Genomic DNA, 26,344 nt, shown 5'->3' with positions numbered 1-26,344 from the left:
CGCAAAGAGGGCAGCAGTGACCAGAAAATCGTAATGTGGGCAGCAGACACCAGAAAATCGCAATGAGGGCAGCAGACACCAGAAAATCGCAATGAGGGCAGCAGTGACCAGAAAATCGCAATGTGGGCAGCAGACACCTGAAAATCATAATGTGGGCAGCAGACACCTGAAAATCGTAATGTGGGCAGCAGACACCAGAAAATCGCAATGTGGGCAGCAGTGACCAGAATATCGCAATGTGGGCAGCAGTGACCAGAATATCGCAATGTGGGCAGCAGACACCTGAAAATCGCAATGAGGGCAGCAGTGACCAGAAAATCGCAATGTGGGCAGCAGACACCAGAAAATCATAATGTGTGCAGCAGACACCTGAAAATCACAATGTAGGCAGCAGACACTAGAAAAAAAAATGCACCTGTGAAAAAAAAACAATTCACTTACCTGACAGAAGTCTTCTCCTCTCCCGGCATCTGGCTCGCAGCTCCCCGAGTCCTCCTGCAGCACATCTCCCGCGCTGACAGGCAGAGTGCAGGGCTATGGCAAGATGGCTGCCGAAGCCCTGTACTAGAGACACAAATAGTCTCCAGTGTAGGGCTTCTTCGGCGGCCATCTTGCCGTAGCCCTGCTCTGCCTGCCGGAGACTATGCAGGCTGCTGTTGGAGCGGGGCTGCGGGGAATGAACTGGCGCAGCGTCTATTAGACACTGCGGCCAGTTGAGCACCTTGCTGGGGGGTCCAGAGCAGCGCTCCCCCCACGCACAGTGAGCGGGTCCCAGAGCAGCCCCGGGCCCCCCTGCGGCTGAGGGGGTCGCATCCCCGGTAGGTACGCCGGTGCGCACACATCTCCGCTTGACTGACGCTCTGCTCCATCAGTAGGGATCGCCGCTAGGAGACTGTTAGACGGCGAATCCGCTGTCTATTTACATTGTACAGCGCTGTGTTCTAAGGCAGTGCTGTCCTGGGGACAGCCGTGTCGCTTGACTGCCCCCTGGGAAGGCACAAAAGCAATCGGCTTTCATAGGCTGATGCCAATGAGAGCCAATCACTGTGATTGGCTGGTGGGTTGGGGTAGGGTAGAGAAAAAAAGAAACTCATCATTTTTACTATAAAAACATAATTATATTAATAAAAAAATAACCACTGCCTGCAGCAGCAATCAGAGCCCACCAACAGAAAGCTCTATTGGTGGGCAGAAAAGGGGCAGGGATTAATTTGTGTGCAGGGATGTGTGGCTCTGCAGCAAGCCATTAAAACTGCACAGCTTTAATGGCTGGTCACTAGGGGGGGGGGTAAAGCCTGTGGTCCTGACCAGGCTATTTTTTTTTACAAATTAGGCCACTGCAGCTGTAAGGGCTCGCTGCAGGGTAAGCACTCAAGTGATTCCCCCCACCGCCCTTTTTTGCCCACCAACAGAGATTTCTGTTGGTGGGCTCTGATCGCTGCTGGGGGCTATTGTTAGTTTTTATTATTATTATTACTTTAGAAAGCATTATTTTTTAAATAAAATGTTATACTATTTTTTTGTACCTTCCCCTCCCTCCCCTCGCCAGCCAATGACAGCGATCACTCCTGTGTCTCTCAGGGGGATAGCCGTGTCACACAGCTGTCCCCAGTACAGCACTGCCTTAGATCACAGCAGCGCTGTACAATGTAAATAGATGGCGGTTTTGCCGCCTAATAGTCTCCTAGCGGTGAAAAAGAAGTACATTTCTTCCAGAGTAAAATGAGCCATACATGACTTCTCTCCTATGTTGCTGTCACTTACAGTAGGCAGTGCAAATCTCACATTACCAACAGGTTTTGGGCTAATCCATCTCTCCATAGGGGATTCTCAGCATGACCTTTAGTCTTTATAAATACATTCCCTGAAAAAGATTTGTGCACTGATGCTGGCCTACCACCCTGCTCACCGTACACTTCTTTGGCAGTTGGACGGAGCAACTACCATTCACTAAGTGCTTTTAAAAATAAAGAAAACCTTGAGAAACTCCCATGAGAAGATGGGCTAGTCCAAAATCTGTCGGTAATGTCAGATTTCTACTACTTACTGTAAGTGACAGCAACATAGGAGAAAAGTCATTTATGGCTCATTTTACTCTGGAAGAAACATACTTTGCTAAACAAGTTTTTACTTAACACTAAATGGTGTTTAGTGTTAAGTGCTTAGTGATATAAATAAAAACTTGTTTACTCTGCCCAAGTTTATACCACGCAAGTGGCTTCCTTCATTTGAGGTAAGCCATTTCTATTACTTCTTTGTAAACAATCTACTACCATCCTGAACTGAAAAGTTAAAGTCAAAATAAACATACACACATCATACTTGCCTCCGGCATAGTCTGCTCATTAATCTCTTTCTCCTCTCCTGCTTCCTGTCTGTCCACTGTGATGGATGAAATTCTCTGTCCTCTGTTTCAAAAATGGTTATGACTCCGTAACAGCTTGAGCCATAGGGAAACATGGACATTACCTTGCACCTCAGTTGTCCTTTCAGCAACTGATATAGTGGAAAAGGGACTTTACTCTTTCAGCTTCCTGAGACACAAGTCTGACAAGATGTTGTCAGGGCTGGAAGGAATCATTGTTAGAAGAAAATGGTGAGCTTCTGACAGCGAGGTAAGTATGTAATATTCATTTGCAGGTACACTATGGGCTTGATTCACTAAGACAAATAGCATGCCTTATCCGAGTTAACACACCCTGGGGTTGATTCACTAAACTGTGCTATGACAAATAGCACGCCTTATCAGAGATAGCACGCCTTATGAAAGATAACATGCCTTATCAAAGATAGCAGGCCTTATCAAAGTTAACACTCCTTATCAGAGTAGTATAACGAGCGATACGAACCAACAGGGGCTCAGGTGCCATTGCCAATTAGCAGGCCTAAGTTTGTAGCGCTCGCTACTCTGATAAGGCGTGTTATCTCTGATAAGGAGTGCTATCTCTGATTAGACGTGCTATTTGTCATAGCACGGTTTAGTGAATCAACCCCCTTATCAAAGTTAACACGCCTTATCAAAGTTAACACACCTTTTCAGAGTATCATAGCGAGTACTACGAACTTATGCCTGCTAATTGGCACTCCAATCATCCTGCCCTGAGCCCCTGCGGGTTCGTAGTGCTCGCTATGCTACTCTGATAAGGCGTGTTAACTTTGATAAGGCGTGTTAACTTTCATACGGCGTGTTAACTCTGATAAGGCATGCCATTTGTCTTAGTAAATCAAGCCCTATGTGTCTATTTTAAATAATTGAACTCAGTGCAGGTCCACTTTAAGTTCTTTGGAACTTTTTAGCAGTTTTTGCAGAGTGTGACCCTCCTGACCACAGGAATATTCAAGAACCCGAGTGTCTTCATGCTGGGGTTGTAATACTGCAACCCACATTTGTGAGCATCACTCCTACATACCTTTTATCTTACTAGGGTAGGGGCCTGATTTACTAAACCGTATTACAGCCGTTTTTGCGTGCATTTTCGCGTTTGCGCGCGCTCATAAATTATCACGCACAATCGCAAATAATAACTAGTGATTGCGCACAATAATTTGCGATCACACACAAACGCGAAAATGCACACGAAAACAGACGTGATATGAGTTATTACGGTTTAGTGAATCAGGCCCCAGGTGTGATTAACTACTAAACTCCTGGGGGCTCTGTTTCTTTTTGCTTTCCTGGAAGGATCTTTAGAGTTCTCCTGATGTCTTTTTACCCATCTCTGAAGATGCAGCTCTACATGTTTCCTGCATAGCCTCTTTTAGGCAGGCAGTGGAAAGCATTGTGTTTGCTTCAGTAGCTTGTCTCAGTCTCCATCTTTGCTAAAGGCAAGTGAAGCCCTGCTGTTACCTCACTTCCTCCCTCCTCATGTTGACTGCAGCTCTGTTCATTCATAAATATTGTGTGCCTACATAAGACTATTAATTACAAAATTCAGTGGGCCACGTCACTTCCGGTGCAGCGGCAACGGCAATGCTCTGCAATTCTAAGAACCATGGAAAGAAACGTATTAGTGTGAGTAAAGAAAGGGGTGTTTTTTATTTATATTGCTTATTTTACATATATTTTACTTACTATGTTTCAAACCACTGTAAGGATGTGCTTAAAGGTTTCAAGGGTTGCAGAGTGATGGATAAAATATGGAAAGGAATTCCAGAGGATTTGAGAGACTCATGAGAAGTCTTGTATATGTGAATGTGAGAGGAGGAGATTCTGGTGGCAGACAGAAAAGGGTTGTGTGTAAAGTGGAGGGTGCAGTTGAGGTTGTATCCATAAACTAATGAGGAGATGTATGGAGAGAAGAATATTCACATATAACTAGAGGTTATTATTATTATTTGGTATTTCTATAGTGCTGACATCTTCCACAGCGCTATACAGAGTATCTTGTCTGGTCACTCAACTGTCCCTCAGAGGGGTTCACAATCTAATCCTTACCATAGTCATATGTCTATGTATGCAGGGCAGTTTCTAGGCTAACCTGCACCCAGGGTGAGAATGTAAAAATTGAGCCCATTCCCCCGGTGGATTCGCAAACCCTTACTCTTTAGGGACAGTCACACAGTCACAGGTCACAAATAGATCTGCCTACTTACTAGTGACCAGCCGCTCATCCAGGAGGTAGCAGGGACCAAGAGAACACACAGGTGAAAAGAGCCCGGAAAGCCGACTCCTCCATGGGTGCCGCGCACTGACAGCCTGCAGTACCGCTACAGGACATCAGGTGTCATCTCACGGTGGTGACGTGATGATGACTTGACGTCTGACGCAGGAGTCAAGGTGCCACTGCGCGTCACCAGCTCCCTAGCGGTCATGTCCTTCTGCCTGCGCCCCCCCTTCTTCTACTTGCCGGTTTGCACCCAGGACGATCACCCTGCCCGCACTGCCCAAGAAACGGCCCTGTATGTATGTATTGTGTAGTGTATGTATCGTAGTCCAGGGCCACTTTAGGGGGAAGCCAAATAACCTTCCTGGCGGTATGATTCTTTCCTAATTCTGGGGTCTAAAAGCATTACAATTTTTTCATGTGCTTTTAGACCTGTAAAACACTAAAAAGACATGACTGAGTGCAGATGTAGTATCTGCAGGGGACGCCACCAGCACCCCCGCTTCATTCCGCAGTGTATTATTTCTAAATTACAGGCTCTGGTGGGGTCCCGACCCTTCCCTCAGGTTGTCTTCACATTCTACAATTAAGATGGCAGCAGGTCTTGCTGCGCTTGTGCAGCTCTCATAACCGCAAGTGATCTGAGTCCTCCTCCAGTCCTCTCCTTTGTGCCCATCGGTCTCATGGATGTAAAGTGCGTGAGATCGCTGGGAATGAGGACGGGACCGGAGGAGGACTCAGAGCACTCGCGGTTATGAGAATTGCGCAATTGCGGCAGGACCTGGTGGCCATCTTACTTGTGGAATGTGAAGACAACCTGAGGGATGGGGCGGGACCCAACTGGAGCCTGTGATTTAGAAAGAAAACACTGCAGAATGAAGCTGGGGCGCTGATGGCGTCTCCTGAATATACTACATCAGCATAGGTATTTAACTTTTTTTTTTTTTTTTTTTAACTCTGGCCTCGGAAGTCCTTTAACTGTCCCTCAGAGGAGCTCACAATTTAATCTCTGCCATAGTCATATGTCTATGCATGTATTGTGTAGTGCATGTATCATAGTTTAGGGCCAATTTAGGGGGAAGCTAATTAACTTATCTGTATGTTTTTGGGATGTGTATGTTTATAAGGGAATGGAAATGGCAGCCTCCCAATGTCTCTCACTTCAGTTTCCCTTTAAAGGATACACGAAGTGACATGTGACATGATGAGATAGACATGTGTATGTACAGTGCCCAGCACACAAATAACTATGCTGTGTTCCTTTTTTCTTTGTCTGAAGTGGCTGACTCAGTCCTGACTCAGACAGGAAGTTCCTTTTTTTCTTTCTCTGCCTGAAAGAGTTAAATATCAGGTATGTAAGTGGCTGACTCAGTCCTGACTCAGACAGGAAGTGACTACAGTGTGACCCTCACTGATAAGAAATTCTAACTATAAAACACTTTCCTAGGAGAAAATGGCTTCTGAGAGCAAGAAAGAGATAAAAAGGGGAATTTATTATCACTGAGGGTCACATTGTAGTCACTTCCTGTCTGAGTCAGGACTGAGTCAGCCACTTACATACCTGATATTTAACTCTTTCAGGCAGAGAAAAAAAAGGAACAGCATAGTTATTTGTGTGCTAGGCACTGTACATACACAGGTCTATCTCATCGTGTTACGTCACTTTGGGTATCCTTTAAAAAGCATCAATGAGCGAATGGTGTGAAGATTGCCTTGAGAAGAAATGAAAAGCATAGGAAAGAAAAGTTGTTCCCACGTCAGATAATAATCGTTACATGCAACTTAGTTTTTCTGTAGGGTCTTGTGCTTCTGTTAGGCCTAGTTCACACCAGAGCGGTTCTGCTGCGGTTTGCGATCTGCTTGCGGCTGCGGATACGCTTGGGTAATGTATTTCAATGGGCTGGTGCACACCAGAGCGGGAGGCGTTTTGCAGAAACGCATACTCCCGGGCTGCAGCAGATTTTGGATTGCGGATGCGTTTCTGCCTCAATGTTAAGTATAGGAAAACCGCAAACCGCTCTGAAAAACGGCACTTCAGAGCGGTTTGCCAGGCGTTTTTTGTTACAGTAGCTGTTCAGTACCAGCTTTACTGTAACAATACATGAAATCTACTATACCAAAACCGCTACACAAAACCGCAAAATGCTAACTGAAACGCTGCAGAAAAAGAAGAAAAAGCGTTTCAAAATCTGCTAGCATTTTGCGGATCTGCTAGCGGTTTTTGGTGTGCACTAGGCCTTACTGTTTTTTTCTGCTGTTTGGTTTGGTTGGACTCAATGGGCCTGATTCACAAAGCGGTGCTAACAGTTAGCACGCTAGTGAAAAGCCCTTTATCACGCCTAAACTCAGTTTAGGCATGATAAGTTTAGGTGTGATAAGTTTAGGTGTGATAAGTTTAGGCATGATAAGTTTAGGTGTGATAAGTTTAGGCGTGATAAGTTTAAGCACCAACTGGGTTAGCACCGCAGTGCACAGCTGATCAAACGTTTTGCGCTAGCAAAGTCTGGTGCACTATGCATAGAGTTTAATAGCGCTGCTTTGCGTGCAGGACTTTGCGATCTAAACTTATCTAAACTTATCATGCCTAAACTTATCATGCCTAAACTTATCATGCCTAAACTGAGTTTAGGCATGATAAAAATGGTTATCACGCCTAAAGTCTTTAACTGGGTTATCACCGCTTTGTGAATCGAGCCCAATGACTGATAACATATTTGCTATTTAAAGGACAACTGAAGTGACATGTATATGGCAGCCAGGCAACTGGTATTGCTTAAAGCCAACCTAAACTGAGAAGGATATGGATTTTTTCCTATTAAAGGATACCCGAAGTGACATGTGACATGATGAGATAGACCTGTGTATGTACAGTGCCCAGCACACAGATAACTATGCCGTGTTCCTTTTTTTCTTTTGCTGCCTGAAAGAGTTAAATATCAGGTATGCAAGTGGCTGACTCAGTCCTGACTCAGACAGGAAGTGACCACAGTGTGACCCTAACTGATAAGTAATGACCCTTTTATACCTCTCTCTTGCTCTCAGAAGCCATTTTCTGATACGAAAGTGTTTTATAGTTGGAATTTCTTATCATTGAGGGTCACGCTGTAGTCACTTCCTGTCTGAGTCAGGACTGAGTCAGCCACTTACATACCTGATATTTAACTCTTTCAGGCAGAGAAAGAAAAAAAGGAACACAGCATAGTTATTTGTGTGCTAGGCACTGTAAATACCCATGTCTATCTCATCATGTCACATGTCAGTTCGGGTATCCTTTAAAATAATACCAGTTGCCTGACTCTCCTGCTGATCCTGTGTCTCTAATACTTTTAGCCACAGCCCCTCAACAAGCATGCAGACCAGGTGCTCTGACTGAAGTCAGACTGGAGGTGTGTGGTTCAGACACTACTGCAGCCACAGAGATCAGCAGGACTTCCAGGCAACTGGTATTTTTTTAAAGGAAACATCCATATGCCTCTCAGTTTAGGTTCCCTTTAAAAGGCAATACATATGGCAGCCTCCATATTCCTCTCGCTTCAGTTCTCCTTTAAGTTCCTGACTGTAGAGAGAAAACAAAAGGATTGGTTTGTTACACTCATTGCTTGGTAACTTTTCAAAGCTAGTCATTCAGGTTACACCACCTGAGTGTCTGCATGCAGCAGTTTGGGAGCCGGCTGTGTAGCTGGTTATATTTATAGGTGGCATTAATCTACTGAAGAGTCATCATAACTGAACTGGTTCTCGATACAGAGCCAGGCAAGACAACATGGGCTATCAAGAGCTGGTGCTGCTGCTCCTTCTCCTGTGTTACTCAGGTCAGTTTAGTCTTATCTGTCTATTTTATGGCAATAAGGGCTTGTTCACACTACAAGAGCTTTTCTAAGGGCTTTGTGATCTTAAAGGGGAACTGAAGTAAGAGGTATACGGAGGCTGCCATATTTATTTCCTTTTAATCAATACCAGTTGCCTGGCAGCCCTGCTGGTCTATTTCTCTGCGGTAGTATCTGAATAACACCAGAAACAAGCATGCAGCTAGTCTTGTCAGATATGACTTTAAAGTCTGAAACACCTGATCTGCTGCATGCTTGTTCAGGGGCTATGGCTAATAGTATTAGAGGCAGAAGATCAGCAGGGCTGCCAGGCAACTGGTATTGCTTAAAAGGAAATAAACGTGGCAGCCTCCATATACCTCTTACTTCAGTCCCCCTTTAAAAGCTCTAAAAGAGCGATTTTATAAAAAAAAACAAAAAACATAGCATCGCAAAGCTTTTAAAATCTCTAGTGCTTAAAAAGCTCTTGTAGTGTAAGGGCCCATTCATATCTGAGCGGGAATCGCACGATTCCCGCTCACCGCAAACCGCTATCGGTTTTTAAAAAACGCTAGCCCATGTAATCCTATGGCAGTGTTCTCACTGTCGAGATCGTTGGCGTTTTGCGGTTAGCGTTAACCGCAAATGCGTTACATGCAGCATTTTGGCAGCCATTCTGGAGCGATCGCGATTAACATATATAGAACCGCTAATCACGATCGCTCCAGTGATTTTTTTTCCCATTTAATGCGGAAAAATCACTTCCGCAAAACGCTAGCAGTAATTTTAGGTGTGAAAGGGGCCTAAGGGAGATAGTTCACTGAGGAGTACAGACCATAGCTGACCTACCTGTCTTCATACAAATAGCAGTTGGAATACCAGTAGCATGTAGCAGCAGTAGTGGTGGACGCCGTAGTAACAGTAGTAGCACCAGTTATAGTAGAACTAACAGAAATTGACCGGCAGTATGAAGTTTTTGTTAGTTTGTAATACTTTTTGTGCCGTTTCCATTGCATGCGGGGCGATGCGGCTAAATAGCCGTATCTCACTGCGGGTGTCCAGAAACGAATGCACAGCAATGGAATAGTTTCAGTTGCGTGCGGAGCAGTGCAGAGCGATCTGAGGATCTGCAGCATGCTGCAGATTCTAGCGCAGCTGCATATGCCCGCCGTCCCCTCCATACACTTTCGCAACTTGAGATGCGGAAGTGACGCGAACGGCAGCAGAAGTAATGCGATGCGTTCAGGGTAGCCGCATTTGCATCACTATGACAATGGAAAAGGGCCCTTACTTGTACAGTATCTGAAGTCAGCCCTATCGTCTCCCCACCTCTTCACTTTTCCATAACTCTCTTTCCCCTTTTCACTCTTGCATTTCCAGGCACCTCTCCCCCCCCCCCCCCCCTTTAATCCATACCTCTCCCCGTCCCACTTATCTTTCTCATTCCTCCCCCTTCTCCCCTCCCTCTCTCCCCATCCCCCATACCTCCCTCCCTCTCCTCCCCCTGGCCTCTCTCTCTCTCAACCATACCTTACTCCCTCTTTTCCTCTAGCCCCCCTCTTCCCCAGACTTTCCTCCCTTTCTTCCCCTACCCCCCTCTTTCTTTCCCTCATACCTTCCTCCCTCTCCCCCCTTTAGCCCCTCTCTCTCTCAACTATACCTTACTCCCTCTTCTCCCTCAAGCCACCCTCTTCCCCCATACCTTCCTCCCTCTCTTCCCTTATGTGCTCTCTCACCCTCATACCTTTCTCCCTCTCCTACCCCTTCCCCCTCCCTCTCTCCCCCCATTCATTTCTCCCTCTTCTCCCCCTACTCCCCTCCCTCCCATCATCCCCTCATTCTCTCCCCATACCTCTCACCTTACTTCCTTTCACATTCCCTTGCTCTACCCATATCTCTTTCCCTCACTCATGACCCCTCGCTCTCTCCTTAAACTTCTCTCTCTTTCTCTCTGTAACCCTCACTATCACTTTCTCTTCATACCACTGACTCTACCTCCCTTCATCACTCTCTGTCTCACCCTACTTCCCTTACTTTACCACTCCCCCTCATTCTCTCTCCATACTTGCCTTCCTTCCTTGGCTTCAACCCATTAACTCTCTCCCTCTCACCCTCCTTCTCTTTCTTCGCGCCACCCCTCTCCTCACTCTCCCCCCAAAACTATCTCTTTCCCTCTCACCCACCTCTCTCTTCATGCCCCCCCCCCCCTCTCTTACCATAACTATCTCCCTTCCTCTCACCCTCCTCCTCTCTTTTCATGCCACTCTTCACTCCTCCCCCCCACTCTCTCCCCATAACTATCTCCCTCCCTCCCTCTCACCCTCTTTCTCTTCATGCCCCCCCCCTACTCTCTCCCCATAACTATCTCCCCCCCCCTCCAGACTCTCTCCCCATAACTATATCCCTCCCTCTCACCCTCCTTCTCTCTCTTCATGCCCCGGCCCCCCCGACTCTCTCCCCATAACTATATCCCTCCCTCTCACCCTCCTCTCTCTTCATGCCTCTCTTCACTCCTCCCCCTCACTCTCTCCCCTTTCGTATCTCCTTTGTTCGCTTCCCCACCCACCCCCACTCTCTCCACATATAACACAAACATATATTCAGTTACAGTGGGTTGCAAAAGTATTCGGCCCTCTTGAAGTTTTCCACATTTTGTCACATTACTGCCACAAACATGAATCAATTTTATTAGAATTCCACATGAAAGACCAACACAAAGTGGTGTACACATGAGAAGTGGAACGAAATTCATACATGATTCCAAACATTTTTTACAAATAAATAACTGCAAAGTGGTGTGTGCATAATTATTCGGCCCCCTTTGATCTGAGTGCAGTCAGTTGCCTATAGACATTGCCTGATGAGTGCTAATGACTAAATAGAGTGCACCTGTGTGTAATCTAATGTCAGTACAAATACAGCTGCTCTGTGAGGGCCTCAGAGGTTGTCTAAGAGAATATTGGGAGCAACAACACCGTGAAGTCCAAAGAACACACAAGACATGTCAGGGATCAGGTTATTGAGAAATTTAAAGCAGACTTAGGCTACAAAAAGATTTCCAAAGCCTTGAACATCCCACGGAGCACTATTCAAGCGATCATTCAGAAATGGAAGGAGTATGGCACAACTGTTAACCTACCAAGACAAGGCCATCCACCTAAACTCACAGGCCGAACAAGGAGAGTGCTGATCAGAAATGCAGTCAAGAGGCCCATGGTGACTCTGGACGAGCTGCAGAGATCTACAGCTCAGGTGGGAGACTCTGTCCATAGGACAACTATTAGTCATGCACTGTACAAAGTTGGCCTTTATGGAAGAGTGGCAAGAAGAAAGGCATTGTTAACAGAAAGCATAAGAAGTCCCGTTTGCAGTTTGCCACAAGCCATGTGGGGAACACAGCAACCATGTGGAAGAAGGTGCTCTGGTCAGATGAGACCAAAATGGAACTTTTTTGCCAAAATGCAAAACGCTATGTGTGGCGGAAAATTAACACTGCACATCACTCTGAACACACCATCCCCACTGTCAAATGTGGTGGCAGCATCATGCTCGGGGGGTGCATCTCTTCAGCCGGGACAGGGAAGCTGGTCAGAGTTGATGAGAAGATGGATGGAGCCAAATACAGGGCAAACTTGGAAGAAAACCTTTTGGAGACTGCAAAAGACTTGAGACTGGGGCGGAGGTTCACCTTCCAGCAGGACAATGACCCTAAATATAAAGCCAGGGCAACAATGGAATGGTTTAAAACAAAACATATCTATGTGTTAGAATGGCCCAGTCAAAGTCCAGATCTAAATCCAATCGAGAATCTGTGGCAAGATCTGAAAACTGCTGTTCACAAACGCTGTCCATCTAATCTGACTGAGCTGGAGCTGTTTTGCAAAGAAGAATGGGCAAGGATTTCAGTCTCTAGATGTGCAAAGCTGGTAGAGACATACCCTAAAAGACTGGCAGCTGTAATTGCAGCAAAAGGTGGTTCTACAGAGTATTGACTCAGGGGGCCGAATAATTACGCACACCCCACTTTGCAGTTATTTATTTGTAAAAAATGTTTGGAATGATGTATGATTTTCGATCCACTTCTCACATGTACACCACTTTGTATTGGTCTTTCATGTGGAATTCCAATAAACTTGATGCATGTTTGTGGCAGTAATGTGACAAAATGTGGAAAACTTCAAGGGGGCAGAATACTTTTGCAACCCACTGTATATGTAAGGAGAGGGTAAATTGTAGGGATGGTCGAAAATACCAATTTCCGATTCCAATTATCAAATTTCCGCCAGTGCCGATTACGGATTCCGCACATTTCCGATTTCCAAGGAAAGTCTTTTTTTTCTTGTCATTTTGGTTAATAAAGTTAATTCTAAAAAAAAATATATCCAAATCCAAAAAAGCTTTATTGGCAGGACCAAATACATTAAGCATTGCCAAAAGCAAAACAAAGCATTAACATGGGGAGGGGGTTGTGGGAATAAGGGAAGGGTATAGGGGGTTGGGGTATGTAGTCCTTAGGGTGTGGAGGATTTAAGGGACAATATAGGGGCTGGGATATACAGTCCATGGGGTAGTGGGGCTATACAGTCCATGTGGTATCATGTTCCTCTCAGTTGGTGGCAGGCTGTGACATATCGGGCAGCTATTTGCACAGTTTTTTCCTCTTCCCCCAGTAGGATGTAGAGTTTTCTCTCCTCATCTGTGGAGGTAAAATCCTGGATGTGGGCGGAGAGTCTCTGAAAGTGGGTGGTCCTCACAGGTGCATATTTGCTGCAGTGTAGCAGGAAGTGGGCCTCATCCTCCAAGACCTCCTGGTCACATTGCCTGCACAGTCTCTCCTCCCGGGGCTTCCATGTCTGTCTGTGCCGCCCTGTCTCTACCTCCAGGCTGTGGGCGCTCAGACGGTACAGACTCAGGGTCTGGCTGTCTTTGTAGTGGCGTAGCCTCTCCAGGTATGGAGCCATTGTGTATATGTAGTCCCCAAAGTTTGCAAAAGTATGCTATTATGCATACAACCGCATTACAAAAGTTCTGAATTCACTGATTGGCCAAATACCTCTGAATTATATGATTGGCCAAATGCTTCCAAGTCAGGAGAATTAGACCAGTGAATGCAGAATTTTTCCACAAACATCAGAATTTTAGACCAATCACCAGACTTGGAAACTACCGAACATTTTCGAGTCTTGTGATTGGCCTAAAATTTCCCTGGTACTTTAATTACCGCTGAACAATTGTGCATTCTCTGACTGGTCCAATTCCTCTGAGTCCTGTCATTGGTCTAAAATTACAGAGTTGCATTAATATGGCTTCCAACAGTGCGGCTTCCAGTAATAAGGCTTCTCATGCCGTTTTCTGATTTCCGATGTTGAAGGCTGATTTTCCCCCGGACATTTTCTGACCATCCCTACTAAATAGCAGGCAGTGAGTGGCTGCAGTCTTTCCAATGACTAGTTCAATAATGCAGTCAATGTATTGTGTATGAACACCTGAATACCAAATTGTAGTGTAGTGAGTGTAGTGCTCTAGAGGGCCTAACAAGCATCCTCTCGACAATGTTGATAGAACTAGAATGTCTGCTGAAATACACAATTCAACCATTGCCATCCTTAGTAGTTAAGCACACCTCTAGATCCTCTGGAATGCAATGATGTGTCAGCTGTTAATTGTACAGAGCCACAATAATCCAACATGCATATAGACTGTTTCAGACTAATTAGTCTTCAACAATGCATGACATGGATTAATGTGGTTCTATGGAGTAGGACTTGAAAGACCCAGAGGTACAGACTAACCAGCAAGCTCATGGTGACTCAGAACTCATTGGAGTCTGTGAGGGGCTACAATGGTCCAAAAAGCCTCCTTACTAAAATGCTATGGAAAATAAAAATTTGCCTTCATAAAAGAGAAAGTATTTGCAATAATTCAGGTTGGAGTGAGTTCTGAGATGTCTCCCAGTGCATCACTGCTAAAATATGCAAATTATCTATTGTTGTCCTTGGAAGCTAAACACACCGCCAGAACCGCTGGAATGCAATGATGTGTCAGCTGTTAACTGTACAGTGCCACAATAATCCAACATGCATTGGATTATTACATTTCAGGTAACAGGTTCTAATAATCTAGCCATACCCAGAGTCCACCTGAACACTTTTGGTCACAGAGCCTTCTGTCATGCCGCTCCTACATTATGGAACTCCTTACCTCAGCAGATCAGGACAGCTCCATCTCTGGCATGTTTAAACCCAAACTGAAAACCTACCTGTTCAGTCTGGCAGCTGCAGAAGTATAATTTTTGCTGTGTATTACTTCATCCTACTACCACTTTCTGAATCTGAGAGAGCCTAAACGCTATGAGTCCTATGGGAGAAATGCGTTTTGTTGTTATTGTTGTTATTGTTATAAAACAAACTTATCTCGTTTATTTCATATTCTTCTATCCTCATGTTATGCAGGAGCTGTTCTAGAGATGCCCAGAGTCTCACCTCCTCCATACCCATTGGGATCTGATGCCCGTATTCCCTGCACATTCAATGTCAAGGATTGCCCGGAGGAACAGAGAAACTTTTTTGTTTTATGGTACTATGAAAGAAACTCTGTAAAAGAGAATATCTTAAGCTCGCATGATTCTCAAAGTGATAAGTATTTACTGAACAACATTGATGATGTGTCAAATGGCAATGCTGGTATGACGGTATTCAACATTTCCATATCCGATGCGGGGGTCTACACATGTTCAGTGAGCTGGAACGTAAACGACGAAAAAAGCTCTATGGATATCACGGTGAACGTTCAAGGTAAGCAAACAAGAGGGAACCTAAAGTCAAAATATAGTTTGTATAACACTTATCACTAATCCCAAGGTAGAAAGAAAATGCATTTGAAAACTGTCCATATTGCCAACCCAAAGGGCAGGAGAATATTGGGATTTACAAGTTAAACATTAGCCCATGCCAGGGTGACTTTGAAAGCAGTTACTGATGAAAGAATCATAATGGATTTATGAATTTGGCAGTCTTATGGTTTGAACAGCGATTAAATATAAAACACTTTTCCTGTGAATCAGCTGGACTGCTTTGATTGAATTTGCTCTGCTTCCTTCTGCCAGCAGTGAATGCTACTGTGATAGACCAGGAGGTTTCAATGCTGATAAAAGGTATGTAAATATATGCAAATACGTCATATAAAGTCCTATAAAAGGATATGCCTGCTCCGCCCGCGTCACGTGGCTGATGAAGTACGAGTGGATGAAACACGTCACGTGAATGGACACCTTGCTCTCTTTCTTGACCACCAGCCATGCTACACTGTTTCATCACAAACCGCTGATAAAACTATGGACTTCTGATGAGGTTGCTGCTACACCAGGCGCAAGTAGCGGATCCTGGCCCAAACAGCAGATTGCAGGCACATTGCAGATTTTCAGCTGAAAGTCCGGTTACAGCCGAGGATCCCTCCTGCTGAGATATGCAACCAGGAACACCATTTACTACACAGGGTGGGGAAACATGAGTTGCCACACTGGTCTTCATTGTATATTGCAAGCTGGCTTGGCTGGTAAGAGGTTTGACACTTCATACTGTAACTGAATGAGTAACAAAGAGTAGAAAAACACAATTTTATTGAATGGTATGTCAGAGTTTCAGACCACTTTAAAATGTACTTAACTTAAAATTTAAGCAACAACCCAAACCCTGTTTCTTCACCCAGACATGCAAATTGCTGGCTAGTAGGTTGGAAGTAAACAGACAAGTGCCCTCAATCACCCCATTTGGACAACCACACAACAAACGGGGCGTCAAGTGAGGTGTTGCTAGCAAATATCAACCCCTCCCTCAAAGTACTGAGGTTCACTGCCAAACAATTCCAGAAGATCTAGGAGGACCCTCCTAAGGACCACTGCTGCTGGACCATATTTTGCCATCTCTACGAACCCCCACCAAGGTAGAATAATGGCAGGAAAACATACTGTATTTTTAGGGGTTTTTGTGTGTCCTACGGCATACCCCCTGCTGCATCAGATTCTTCATGGCTCCTTTCCCTGCCACTCTCTGGTCTCAGTAGTAGTATGTGGGATGGAACTGCAAATGGTGAGCCATTGATCCATGAGAGGGCTTGGGCACTCATTAGACCACAGGCACTTTCCAGGAGGGCATGTAAGAAATTAAAAACTGCAGCACACAGGGGCATAACTAAAAATCACGGGGCCCCCTGCAAAACCCTTGGAGGGGCCCCCTCACCCCCTGCCACCCAGAGCCGGTTCAAGTAACAATTGGGCCCTATGGCAAAATTAGCCTCGGGGCCCTCCAACACCCCCCCTGACCAAAAAGCATCATTAGGGGCCCTTTGTTGCAGCCAAATTTCCCTCCGGGCCCCTGAGCTGGCTGCTGACCCTCCCCCAATCACCTCCCAACTTAACCGTGCTCCCTAGGACCTCTGCAGTGTCTGTGTCAGTGTAGTGTCTCACCTGCCCGCCAGCACAGATGAGATGCTACTCTGCCAAAGACTCTGCAGATTCCCTGGGGAGCAACAGTTATGATGGGGGAGGGACACCTTGGGGGGCCCTACAGGCTCTGGGGCAATTGCCCATTTTTCCCTATGGTAGCTCCGGCCCTGCTGCCACCTTGCTTTCTGCACAGATAAATGAGAACCAATGTTAGTCAATTGGCTAGTGCACACTTGAATGTGTTTTCCCCATGCAGATAAAACAGACAGAAGTGAAGCAATGCAGGCATTTTCTCTATCAATTACATTAGCTTCTGTGATAAAAAGTGCATTTTTCCCACATACAGACACACATGGCGTGCAGAAAACGCATATAGAAAACCGACAGACTAGTGTACTCCCAGCCTCAGCTTATTACACTCACTCTGTCCATCTCTGATGGAACAGTACTAGCTCTGCAGACTTCTCCAGCATCACTACAGTACGGAGAACTTGGGGAGGGGTAGAGAGGTTGGGGGCTGGGAGCTGTACACAAGAGCCTGCTGCACTCTGAATAGGGACTGTCTGCAAAGCTTTGTCTGCAACACTTTGTATGATTCCTTATCAGTGGCTGAGCAGATGCAGTCATTACAACAATTGTGCAGAGAGCAGAAAGTTTTTTTTCTCTCCGTGCCCTTAGTTGTCAGTCTCTCAGGACAGGGAAAATAAACTTTTCCTCCTATTGCGCCCCCTGCTTCTTCTGGGCCCCCCTGCGGCTGCATCCCTTGCAGGGTCTAATGTTACGCCCCTGGCAGCACATTCCTCTGGCATAATACACTCCACTAGGGGGGGAGAGACTCAGGAATGCCTCTGGCTGGGACGGAGGTAGGAACGATCAATGAGATGTAAATAATGTCTCCTTGCATTCAGATTTCATGTAAATGATATGCTGCTTGAAATTCGGCTAATCAAAATAACTTCCTGTCAATTTTTATTGGTACAAGTAGAAGCAGAGCTGGGACAAGGTCCTCGAGCACCCAAGGCTGAGACACCAAAGTGCGCCCCCCATGCCTCCCACAGCAGCCGCCACACACTGATTACTATTAGACTAAGAGGCAACCCAGGGCCCCCAACACCTTAATCTCTAGTTATCTCTAGTTATCTGGCTAGCAGTCACTGGTTGCTATGTATCCCCCTTTTTTATTTTTCTCGACTTCAAACACAATAGGAGAATGATAGCTGAGTGAGTTGAGCGCCCCCTCCTACACTGCGCCCTGAGGCTAGAGCCTCTTTTGCCTCTGCCTCAGCCCAGCCCTGAGTAGAAGCTGCATAACATTTACATGAAATGTGAATGCAAGGAGATTTTTTTTTGCACCTCACTGATCATCCTTAGAAGGAAGTAACCGAGAATAGGAGGACTGCAAGGGCATTGGAATACATTACTGTAACAGGGGCAATAGTGGACAATAATGAGAAGCTACAGGTAATTTTTTTCCCCAGAGATAGGCTTTAAAGAGGCCCTGTAGTGACATATAGCAGAATGCAGTAAATCATTGAGGCAGGCTTCACACTACTTATTGATGGTAGCGGTGCAGTTCGGTCCAGGGACACCGCACCGCACTGCCAAGAACAGGCCTTTCGGGATTACTGTATTAATATGCAGTAATCTGACGTGGCAGCAGGACATACAGGAAGTGATGCTCTCTAGCGCTCACTTCCTGTGGGCGAGTCAATGACGTGCACGGAACTGTATTGCTAAAATACACTTCTGCACATGCGCGACACATAAAACTTGTGGCAGTCATTTTAAAACGTGCGTTGCCATACACTTACATGCCTTCTGGACCGCCGCACGTCACCGCAGGAGTCGCATGGTAATTTAGGTATGCTCTCGCGTTAGATTAGGGACTTCCGGAGCACCGCATCGTGTGTAGTCTGATATGCCCCATAGTCTTTCATTGCGTAAGCCTGAAATAAAGCACTGCCGCCACTGCACCAGCGTGAATGACCCCTCATGATATCCACTTTTATGGTAATTTTCCTGGTTTCAAGATCAGAAACACTTACTGTATCTATGGTTTATATTGCTGTATATTGATATGTAGTCCTGCCCTTAGAGTGCTAATTTCTTCTCCCAGTGCACTCTGGGAGGTCAGGTTTTATTTCTGCTGGCTTCAGAATTCAAAACAAACCAAACATTCTGCAGTGATGCGCCTGCCAGCAGTAAAGATGTCACCACCTCTGATCAATTTCAGAATGTAAATCAGGGAGAGGAAAGATGTTACAATGGGCAAACACTGGCTAAATAATCTATATGGATATTGTAGAATATAGGCAATTATAGTCTTTAAATTACATTTAGTAAAGTTCATCTTTAATGTATTTTTGCACTTAAATTGAACTTTTTCTGTTATTTAAACTCCCAATCAACAGCTACTCCCAAACTTTCAATTGTTAATAAAGTTGTAATTAAACATGAAGAGAGTGTCCTTCGGAGCTCCATCTCTGGCTACTACCCGGTGGACATTGACGTTAAATGGTTCCAGGATGGAGAGATACTGGACAATGTGATAGTGGAGAAACCCCAGAGACTCCCGGATGGGACGTACAGTGTGACCAGCTCAGTGACAGTAACTCCCACTGAGGAGGACAGAGGGCGGACCTTCTCCTGTAGAGTCCAACATGAGTCTCTCACCCAACCGCTCCAGGAAGACTTCACACTGGTGTACGGAGGTAAGAATGCAGTTTACACTGCTTAGAGATTGTATTTTGTATTTAAAGAGGCGCCTTAACCTGCTGGGCGGTCTGGACGAGCTCAGCTCGTCCAGTACCGCCGGAGGCTGCCGCTCAGGCCCTGCTGGGCCGATTTGGCTCAAATAAAAAGAAGCACACGCAGCCGACACTTTGCCAGCCGCGTGTGCTGCCTGATCGCCGCCGCTCTGCGGCGATCCGCCGCGAGCAGCGGCGAAAGAGGGTCCCCCCAGCCGCCTGAGCCCAGCGTAGCCGGAACAAAAAGTTCCGGCCAGCGCTAAGGGCTGGATCGGAGGCGGCTGACGTCAGGACGTCGGCTGACGTCGATGACGTCACTCCGCTCGTCGCTATGGCGACGATGTAAGCAAAACAAGGAAGGCTGCTCATTGCGGCCTTCCTTGTTTATTCTGGGCGCCGGAGGCGATCGGAAGAACGCCTCCGGAGCGCCCCTCTAGTGGGCTTTCATGCAGCCAACTTTCAACTTTCAACTTTTTTATTAAAAAAAAACCCTCCCGCAGCCTCCCTGGCGATCTTAATAGAACGCCAGGCAGGTTAAAGTAGTGGCTCTAGCTTCAATTTTTTTTGGGGGGGGTGGGGCACAAAGGGGAAACAATGGCTAGCTGGTGGGGCCCATGTGGTTGAGCGGAATTGATGTTTGTATGGTGAGAACATATTGTCCAAATGATGGTGCTATTTAATGGATACCCGAACTGAAATGTGACATAATGAGATAGACATGTGTATGTACAGTGCCTAGCACACAAATAACTATGCTGTGTTCCTTTTTTCTTTCTCTGCCTGAAAGAGTTAAATATCAGGTATGTAAGTGGCTGACTCAGTCCTGACTCAGACAGGAAGTGACTACAGTGTGACCCTCACTAATAAGAAATTCCCCTTTTTTACCCCTTTCTTGCTCTCAGAAGCCATTTTCTGCTAGGAAAGTGTTTTATAGTTGGAATTTCTTATCAGTGAGGGTATTTAACTCTTTCAGACAGAGAAAGAAAAAAAAGGAACACAGCATAGTTATTAGTGTGCTAGGTACTGTACATACACATGTCTATCTCATTATGTCTCATTTCAGTTCGGGTATCCTTTAAAAAAAAAGTTACCTACAATGTACTTGGCTAGTGTGCTGGCATGCTTTAATCCTTACTTGCCTAGCAATTGACAAAGTACTAAAGAGAAGGTAAAAAAGTAATATCAAACTTATTTTGAATATTTGAGGAGTGCGTTTTAAAGATGTTTTATTGGTAGGGTTTGAAAATATCTCTTTGGAGAAAACCTTCTAAGTAAAAAAAAGGTAATAGATTATGGGACATTGGCCCCTTTTTAATTATCTTTTTCTCCTAATTGATACTTTTAGATCTTCTGTTCTGATCTTCTAAAATAACTTTTAAGCTCTTTAAAATTGAAAAAAGTGGGTGAAAAAGTACTTTTTTTTTTGCGTATTTTCGTGCTCGCTGTGGGCTTACCCTGGGGGCTTACAAGGCATTTTATAGATGTGACGAGTGACAATATCACCTTGAAGAAAAAGTGGATTGAATAAAGGGCATAGGGTCCAATGCACTTCTCTCTTACATTTTCTCCTCGAAAATCATTTTCATCTTCTGTTTAAAATAACTTTTCATCCCTCTGCAATTGAAAATGTACCAAAAAGTACCTGAAAAAAATGTCTGTCAAAAATATTCTATGTATTTTCTTGCTTGCTGGTGGCTTGAAAGTACAGTGACCAGATTTTTCTTGGCTCAACCTGGGACGGAGGGGGGATGCTAGGCCAAAAATGGGCGTGTCCATAACTGCGGTGGGAAAATTGGCGTGTCCATGACGGCAGTGGAAAAATGGGTGTGTCCATGACATGGTGCGGGCGAAGCGAACTATAATGTAACTGAGGCAGTGGGCCAGAGTTTCCTCCCAAAACAAAGATAGGCAATGTGACCCTAAAGGGAATTAGGCAGTGTTCCACAAATGCATAAGAAAGCAGTGTTCCCACAATGATGTGGTGAAATGGGAGATTTGCATCATGAATGTTAGTCCATGACATGACTGTGTACTCTGTAAAGTGCTGCAGAAGATGCAAGTGCTACATAAATACATAATAATGATATGGCGGGACATTAGACTTTGACATTGGCCGGGTTTAGATTGTAAGATCTGCCAAGGACATGACTACATTCTCTGTAAAGTGCTGCGTTTCTCGAAGGACATTAGACAATGACTACGGTGGCATTACATTGTCGAAAATTGCGAAATCTGCAGTATTAGCATATCATTTAAAGAGACACTGAAGCGAAAAAAAATATATGATATAATGAATTGGTTGTGTACTATGAATAATCACTAGAAGTTTAGCAGCAAAGAAAATATTCTCATATTTTTATTTTCAGGTATATAGTGTTTTTTCTAACATTGCATCATTCTCTAATATGTGCAGATTACACAACACTCAGCTATCAAAATGAATCTTTCAGAGCAGTCTGTGAACTAATGACCCCTCCTCTGGCAGAGAAAAAGTAAATAGTTCAATAACACTTGAGATAATAAAAGTCAGATAACAGCCCATTCCACGACTTTGAAAGTCGAAGAGCTTAATTGCTTTTTTGCATAGAGATAACAACTGGAGTTTCTTAACTCTTCCTGTACTGGAAACAATTAGACTGATGTATCTGATCTTAATGTTTTATTTCTTAGCTGTACTACACATACAAATGATAATATCATCATTTTTGTTCGCTTCAGTGTCTCTTTAATAACTATGAGACAAAAAAAATGCCAAATGTTGCAACAATAACACCAAAGTAGCAAATGCAGTCTCTATGGCCATCAAATAACTGTAGCAATTGTTACCTCTGACACATGAATTGCAATAATCGTTACCTCTGACAAATTAAATGCAACTACCTTAACCTCCTATACATGAAACACAGCATAAAATGATTGCTCCAACTCCGCAAATGGTAAATGAGGCAAACATTACCTCATGTGGCCACAGAGTCCCACACCTAGGACACCCGGCGGTCAAAAGTGGGACATAACCTGGGACACATTGCAGCCTGGGACAGGGGACCCTGAACCTGGGACGTGTCCCAGGAAAAATGGGACGTCTGGTCAGGGTATTGAAAGGCATTTTTACTGATAGGGTGTGTAAATATCACCTAGGAGAAAAAAGTGACTTGGATTGAGCCCATAGTCTGTTAACCTTCTCAATGCTCCTTGGAAAGTGGAAGTAAAAAGGTAAACACTCTGATAATGCTCTCAGTAACTTTTCCTGAATGTATTGTCATCTCCAGATCTCCCCATCTCCATTACTGTAGGTCTGTAGCCCTCCCCACTCTCATCACGCACCTTATAATGTTTTCAGAGGGAGCTCTGAACCAAAATGTTGCTGTCGGGCCCCATGGTTTCTAGCTGCTATGCCCCTGGGCCTGCATGTCCTCTCAGACCAGTCTGAGACATGCAGTTTTTCACATAGAACATTCAGATATTTTTAAGTAATAATCCTGTAACTTCTCAGCATGATCGGAAATGTAGGACACGCTGAGCCTTATGGTTCTACAGAGGCTGCATCTATTAGAGAGGAATTAAAGCGGAACTGTAGTGAAAATAACATAAGGATTCATATAGCTTATGGTTTACAATATTCTTCCATAGATTATTTAGTCAGTGTTTGTCCATTGTAAAATCTTCCCGCTCCCGGATTTACATTCTGGCATTTATCACTGGTGGTGACCTCTTTAGTTCTGCCAGGTGTACAGAATGTTCCTTACTGAGAGTTCTATGCACAGACAGAGGTGCTGGTTGCTTGGTGGTTGGATAAAATTGTTATTTCCCACAATGCAATGAAGTTCACAGCCAGCAAACTATCAGGGCCATAGTCATGACATCACACTGTGGGAGGGGTTTCACCACAATATCAGCCACACAGACCCCCTGATGATCTATTCGAGAAAAGGTAAAGATTTCTTGTGGGAAAGGGGGTATCAGCTATTGATTGGAATTAAGTTAGTTCAATCCTTGGTTAAAAAAAAACCTGTAATGAGGTAAGTATCCCCCAGAAGGGCTTTTTTGTTACTAGTTCTCTTTAAAGTTCCTCTTTAATGACAATTTCTTTCTCATAGCAAACTGATGCTTATAGTATCCCTGAACTGGGGTAAAAAACTATTGAATGAAGCCCATGGTGGGCTATATTACCTTCTCATGAATGTCCTGACTAGAGATGGCTTGACCCTCTGATTTTAGGTTCGCGAACCTGGAACGCGAACTTCCGCAAAAGTTCTGGTTCGCGTGAATTTCGCGAACCGCAATAGACTTCAATGGGCAGGCGAACTTTCAAAACTACAAACACTAATTCTGGCCACAAAAGTGATGGAAAAGAGGGGTCTAACACCTGGAGGGCGGCATGGCGGAGTGGGATAGATGCCAAAAGTCCCCGGGAAAATTACGGATTTGACGCACAGCAGGGTTTTAAGGGCAGAAATCACATTGCATTGCTAAATTGGAGGCATAAAGTGCTTTAAAACATCTTGCATGTGTATACATCAATCAGGGAGTGTAATTAGAGTACTGCTTCACACTGACACACCAAACTCACTGTGTAACGCACCGCAAACAGCTGTTTGTGTAGTAACGGCCGTGCTAGACTGGTGCGCACCATGGCCAGAGTGCAGGCCGTGGCGGTTTTCAAGCCCATATGGCCGCCGGGCTGAGGTAGCTCAATGACAGAACAGTGACTGTCCAGCTGATCGAATTTGGTCTGTCCACAATGAAGCAACAACCTTATTATCTTGGGTAAAAAAGAGAGAAATCGAGAGCCCAATATGGTGTAGTATGTCAGAGATACGAAGGGAAATGAATAGGTGAGATGGTTATACTCACAAACATGGGTTACCGCTCAGGCAACCACTGTATAGGCAGGTGAGGAGATTAGACCTGTCCTCACTCAGGATTAAGAAGTCGCTCTCTGTAGATCAGAAAAAATGGGGTAGGGTCACCCCTCCACCTGGGGTGGACTCAAGTATACTGGTAGGTGATCAGAGGCGCCAGCAGAATAAAATTAATATAAAATTGTTAAGAATTGCCGGGAGGGAAAGTGGTGGACTTCCCCTCAATAATTAGACACCAAGGTCTGTCATCGAATCAAACGAATACATTTATTCAATAGTAATAGAATAAATGTATTCGTTTGATTCGATGACAGACCTTGGTGTCTAATTATTGAGGGGAAGTCCACCACTTTCCCTCCCGGCAATTCTTAACAATTTTATATTAATTTTATTCTGCTGGCGCCTCTGATCACCTACCAGTATATTATTATCTTGGGTGTGCCCCCCAACACACTCATATAGTCATTGCTTCATTGTGATACGCAAGCCCCTTCACCGTGGCAAGGTACCGATCACGAAGGGGAATTGACACATGTACATGCCTTTTTGTTTTGTTGTTGCAGCCTCAGTGCAGCCGGAAAAATTAGGCATGTACACGCACCAGAAAAACTATTATTATTGTGTTTGGTTAGCGGCTGCTGCTAGCAGATCACAAGAACATTAGCTCTCAAAAGAGCTGTTTTGGTGGTGCTTCTGGTGGTCCATGCAACAAATATCAGCAAGGAGCAAGCTAACAAGAGCCTAACTAAGCTTTCCCTATGTCTGCAGCAACCTCTCTCCTTTCTCTCACTACTACAGCAGCAGTACATGTCTGATGCTGCTGCCTTATATAAGGGGGGGGGGGGGGGGACTCCAGGAGGGAGTGCAGCCTGATTGGCTGCCATGTGTCTGCTGACTGTGATGTACAGGGTCAAAGTTTAGCCCAATGATGTAGTATATGGGGGGTCAAACTCACATAATGTTCACAATTCGACGCAAAAGCGAACCCCCGATGTTCACGCGAATAAGTTCGGGCCATCTGTAGTCCTGATATTGCTCGTTGTCCTCAGGGGTCCCGCTCGGTCCTCAAAGTATACGATGATGAGATCCTCCAACTGAATACTTAACCAGGAAATTCCCCCAAGTTGCGACGCACGAGTCAGAAGTACACAGGCACAGTACTGAACCGTTTAGTAAAAGCAAGCGCTTGTCCATGATTACTTTCACTTAACATGAGCAGTTAGAAACTTGTACCTGTGCAGTTTAGACTAAGGGCCCGTTTCCACTATCGCGAATCCTCATGCGTTGCCCGCATGCGGATTCTCACAGCCAATACAAGTGAATGGGACTGTTTCCACTTGTCAGTTTTGCTGTGCGTTTTTCTGTGCAGGATTTTTCTGCACGGCAGAGCCCTCAGAATTCGCTTGCGTGTGGAATGCAGGCGAATCACACGCAATGTATTTAATAGGGAAATCGCATGCGTTTTCCCCATGCGTTTTTTGCCGCGAATTTGCATGCGTTTTCGCATAGGTACCCATGTTAATTCACACAGGCAGTGACATGGTTAAAATCGCATTACCCTAACCTATGCGAAATCGCATGCGAAATCGCGGCAAAAAACGCATGCAAAATCGCGCCCGCAAGCGATTTCGCCTGCGGTGATTCGCCGGCGATTCCGCAACGCAATAGTGGAAACGGGCCCTTAATGTTCACCACTTAGAGGAACTTCTGGAAGGCTCGGGATAAAAGAACTGGGAACAGGAGGGACCCCGAGGACAATGAGCATCGTCAGGACACTCAGGAGAAGGTCATGTAGTCCTATGGGTTTTTTTCACAGTTCAGGGGTATTTTAACCTCTTTTCAACACAATTTAAAATACTCTTCCTGGTGATACCTAACCCTA

General features: G+C 45.0%; 1 protein-coding gene across 4 annotated transcripts in view; it reads left to right on the top strand.

The window, feature by feature from the left end:
• The first annotated feature begins 8,291 nt into the window (after window positions 1-8,291).
• The window catches only part of LOC137525400 (signal-regulatory protein beta-1-like), a 58,038-nt gene continuing 39,985 nt past the window's right edge, over window positions 8,292-26,344 (top strand). For 3 of the 4 annotated variants that reach the window (XM_068246479.1, XM_068246480.1, XM_068246478.1), the window contains exons 1-3: window positions 8,292-8,416; window positions 14,863-15,204; window positions 19,265-19,564. In XM_068246479.1, coding sequence (XP_068102580.1) covers window positions 8,368-8,416; window positions 14,863-15,204; window positions 19,265-19,564 — 691 coding nt within the window. In that variant the 5' untranslated portion in view covers window positions 8,292-8,367. The remainder of the gene's footprint in view (window positions 8,417-14,862; window positions 15,205-19,264; window positions 19,565-26,344) is intronic. The other variant, XM_068246482.1, reaches the window with a different exon arrangement.

The sequence above is a fragment of the Hyperolius riggenbachi genome, chromosome 7 (assembly GCF_040937935.1).
Source record: "Hyperolius riggenbachi isolate aHypRig1 chromosome 7, aHypRig1.pri, whole genome shotgun sequence".
Taxonomy (NCBI): domain Eukaryota; kingdom Metazoa; phylum Chordata; class Amphibia; order Anura; family Hyperoliidae; genus Hyperolius; species Hyperolius riggenbachi.
This window is presented reverse-complemented; position numbering and strand designations above follow the sequence as displayed.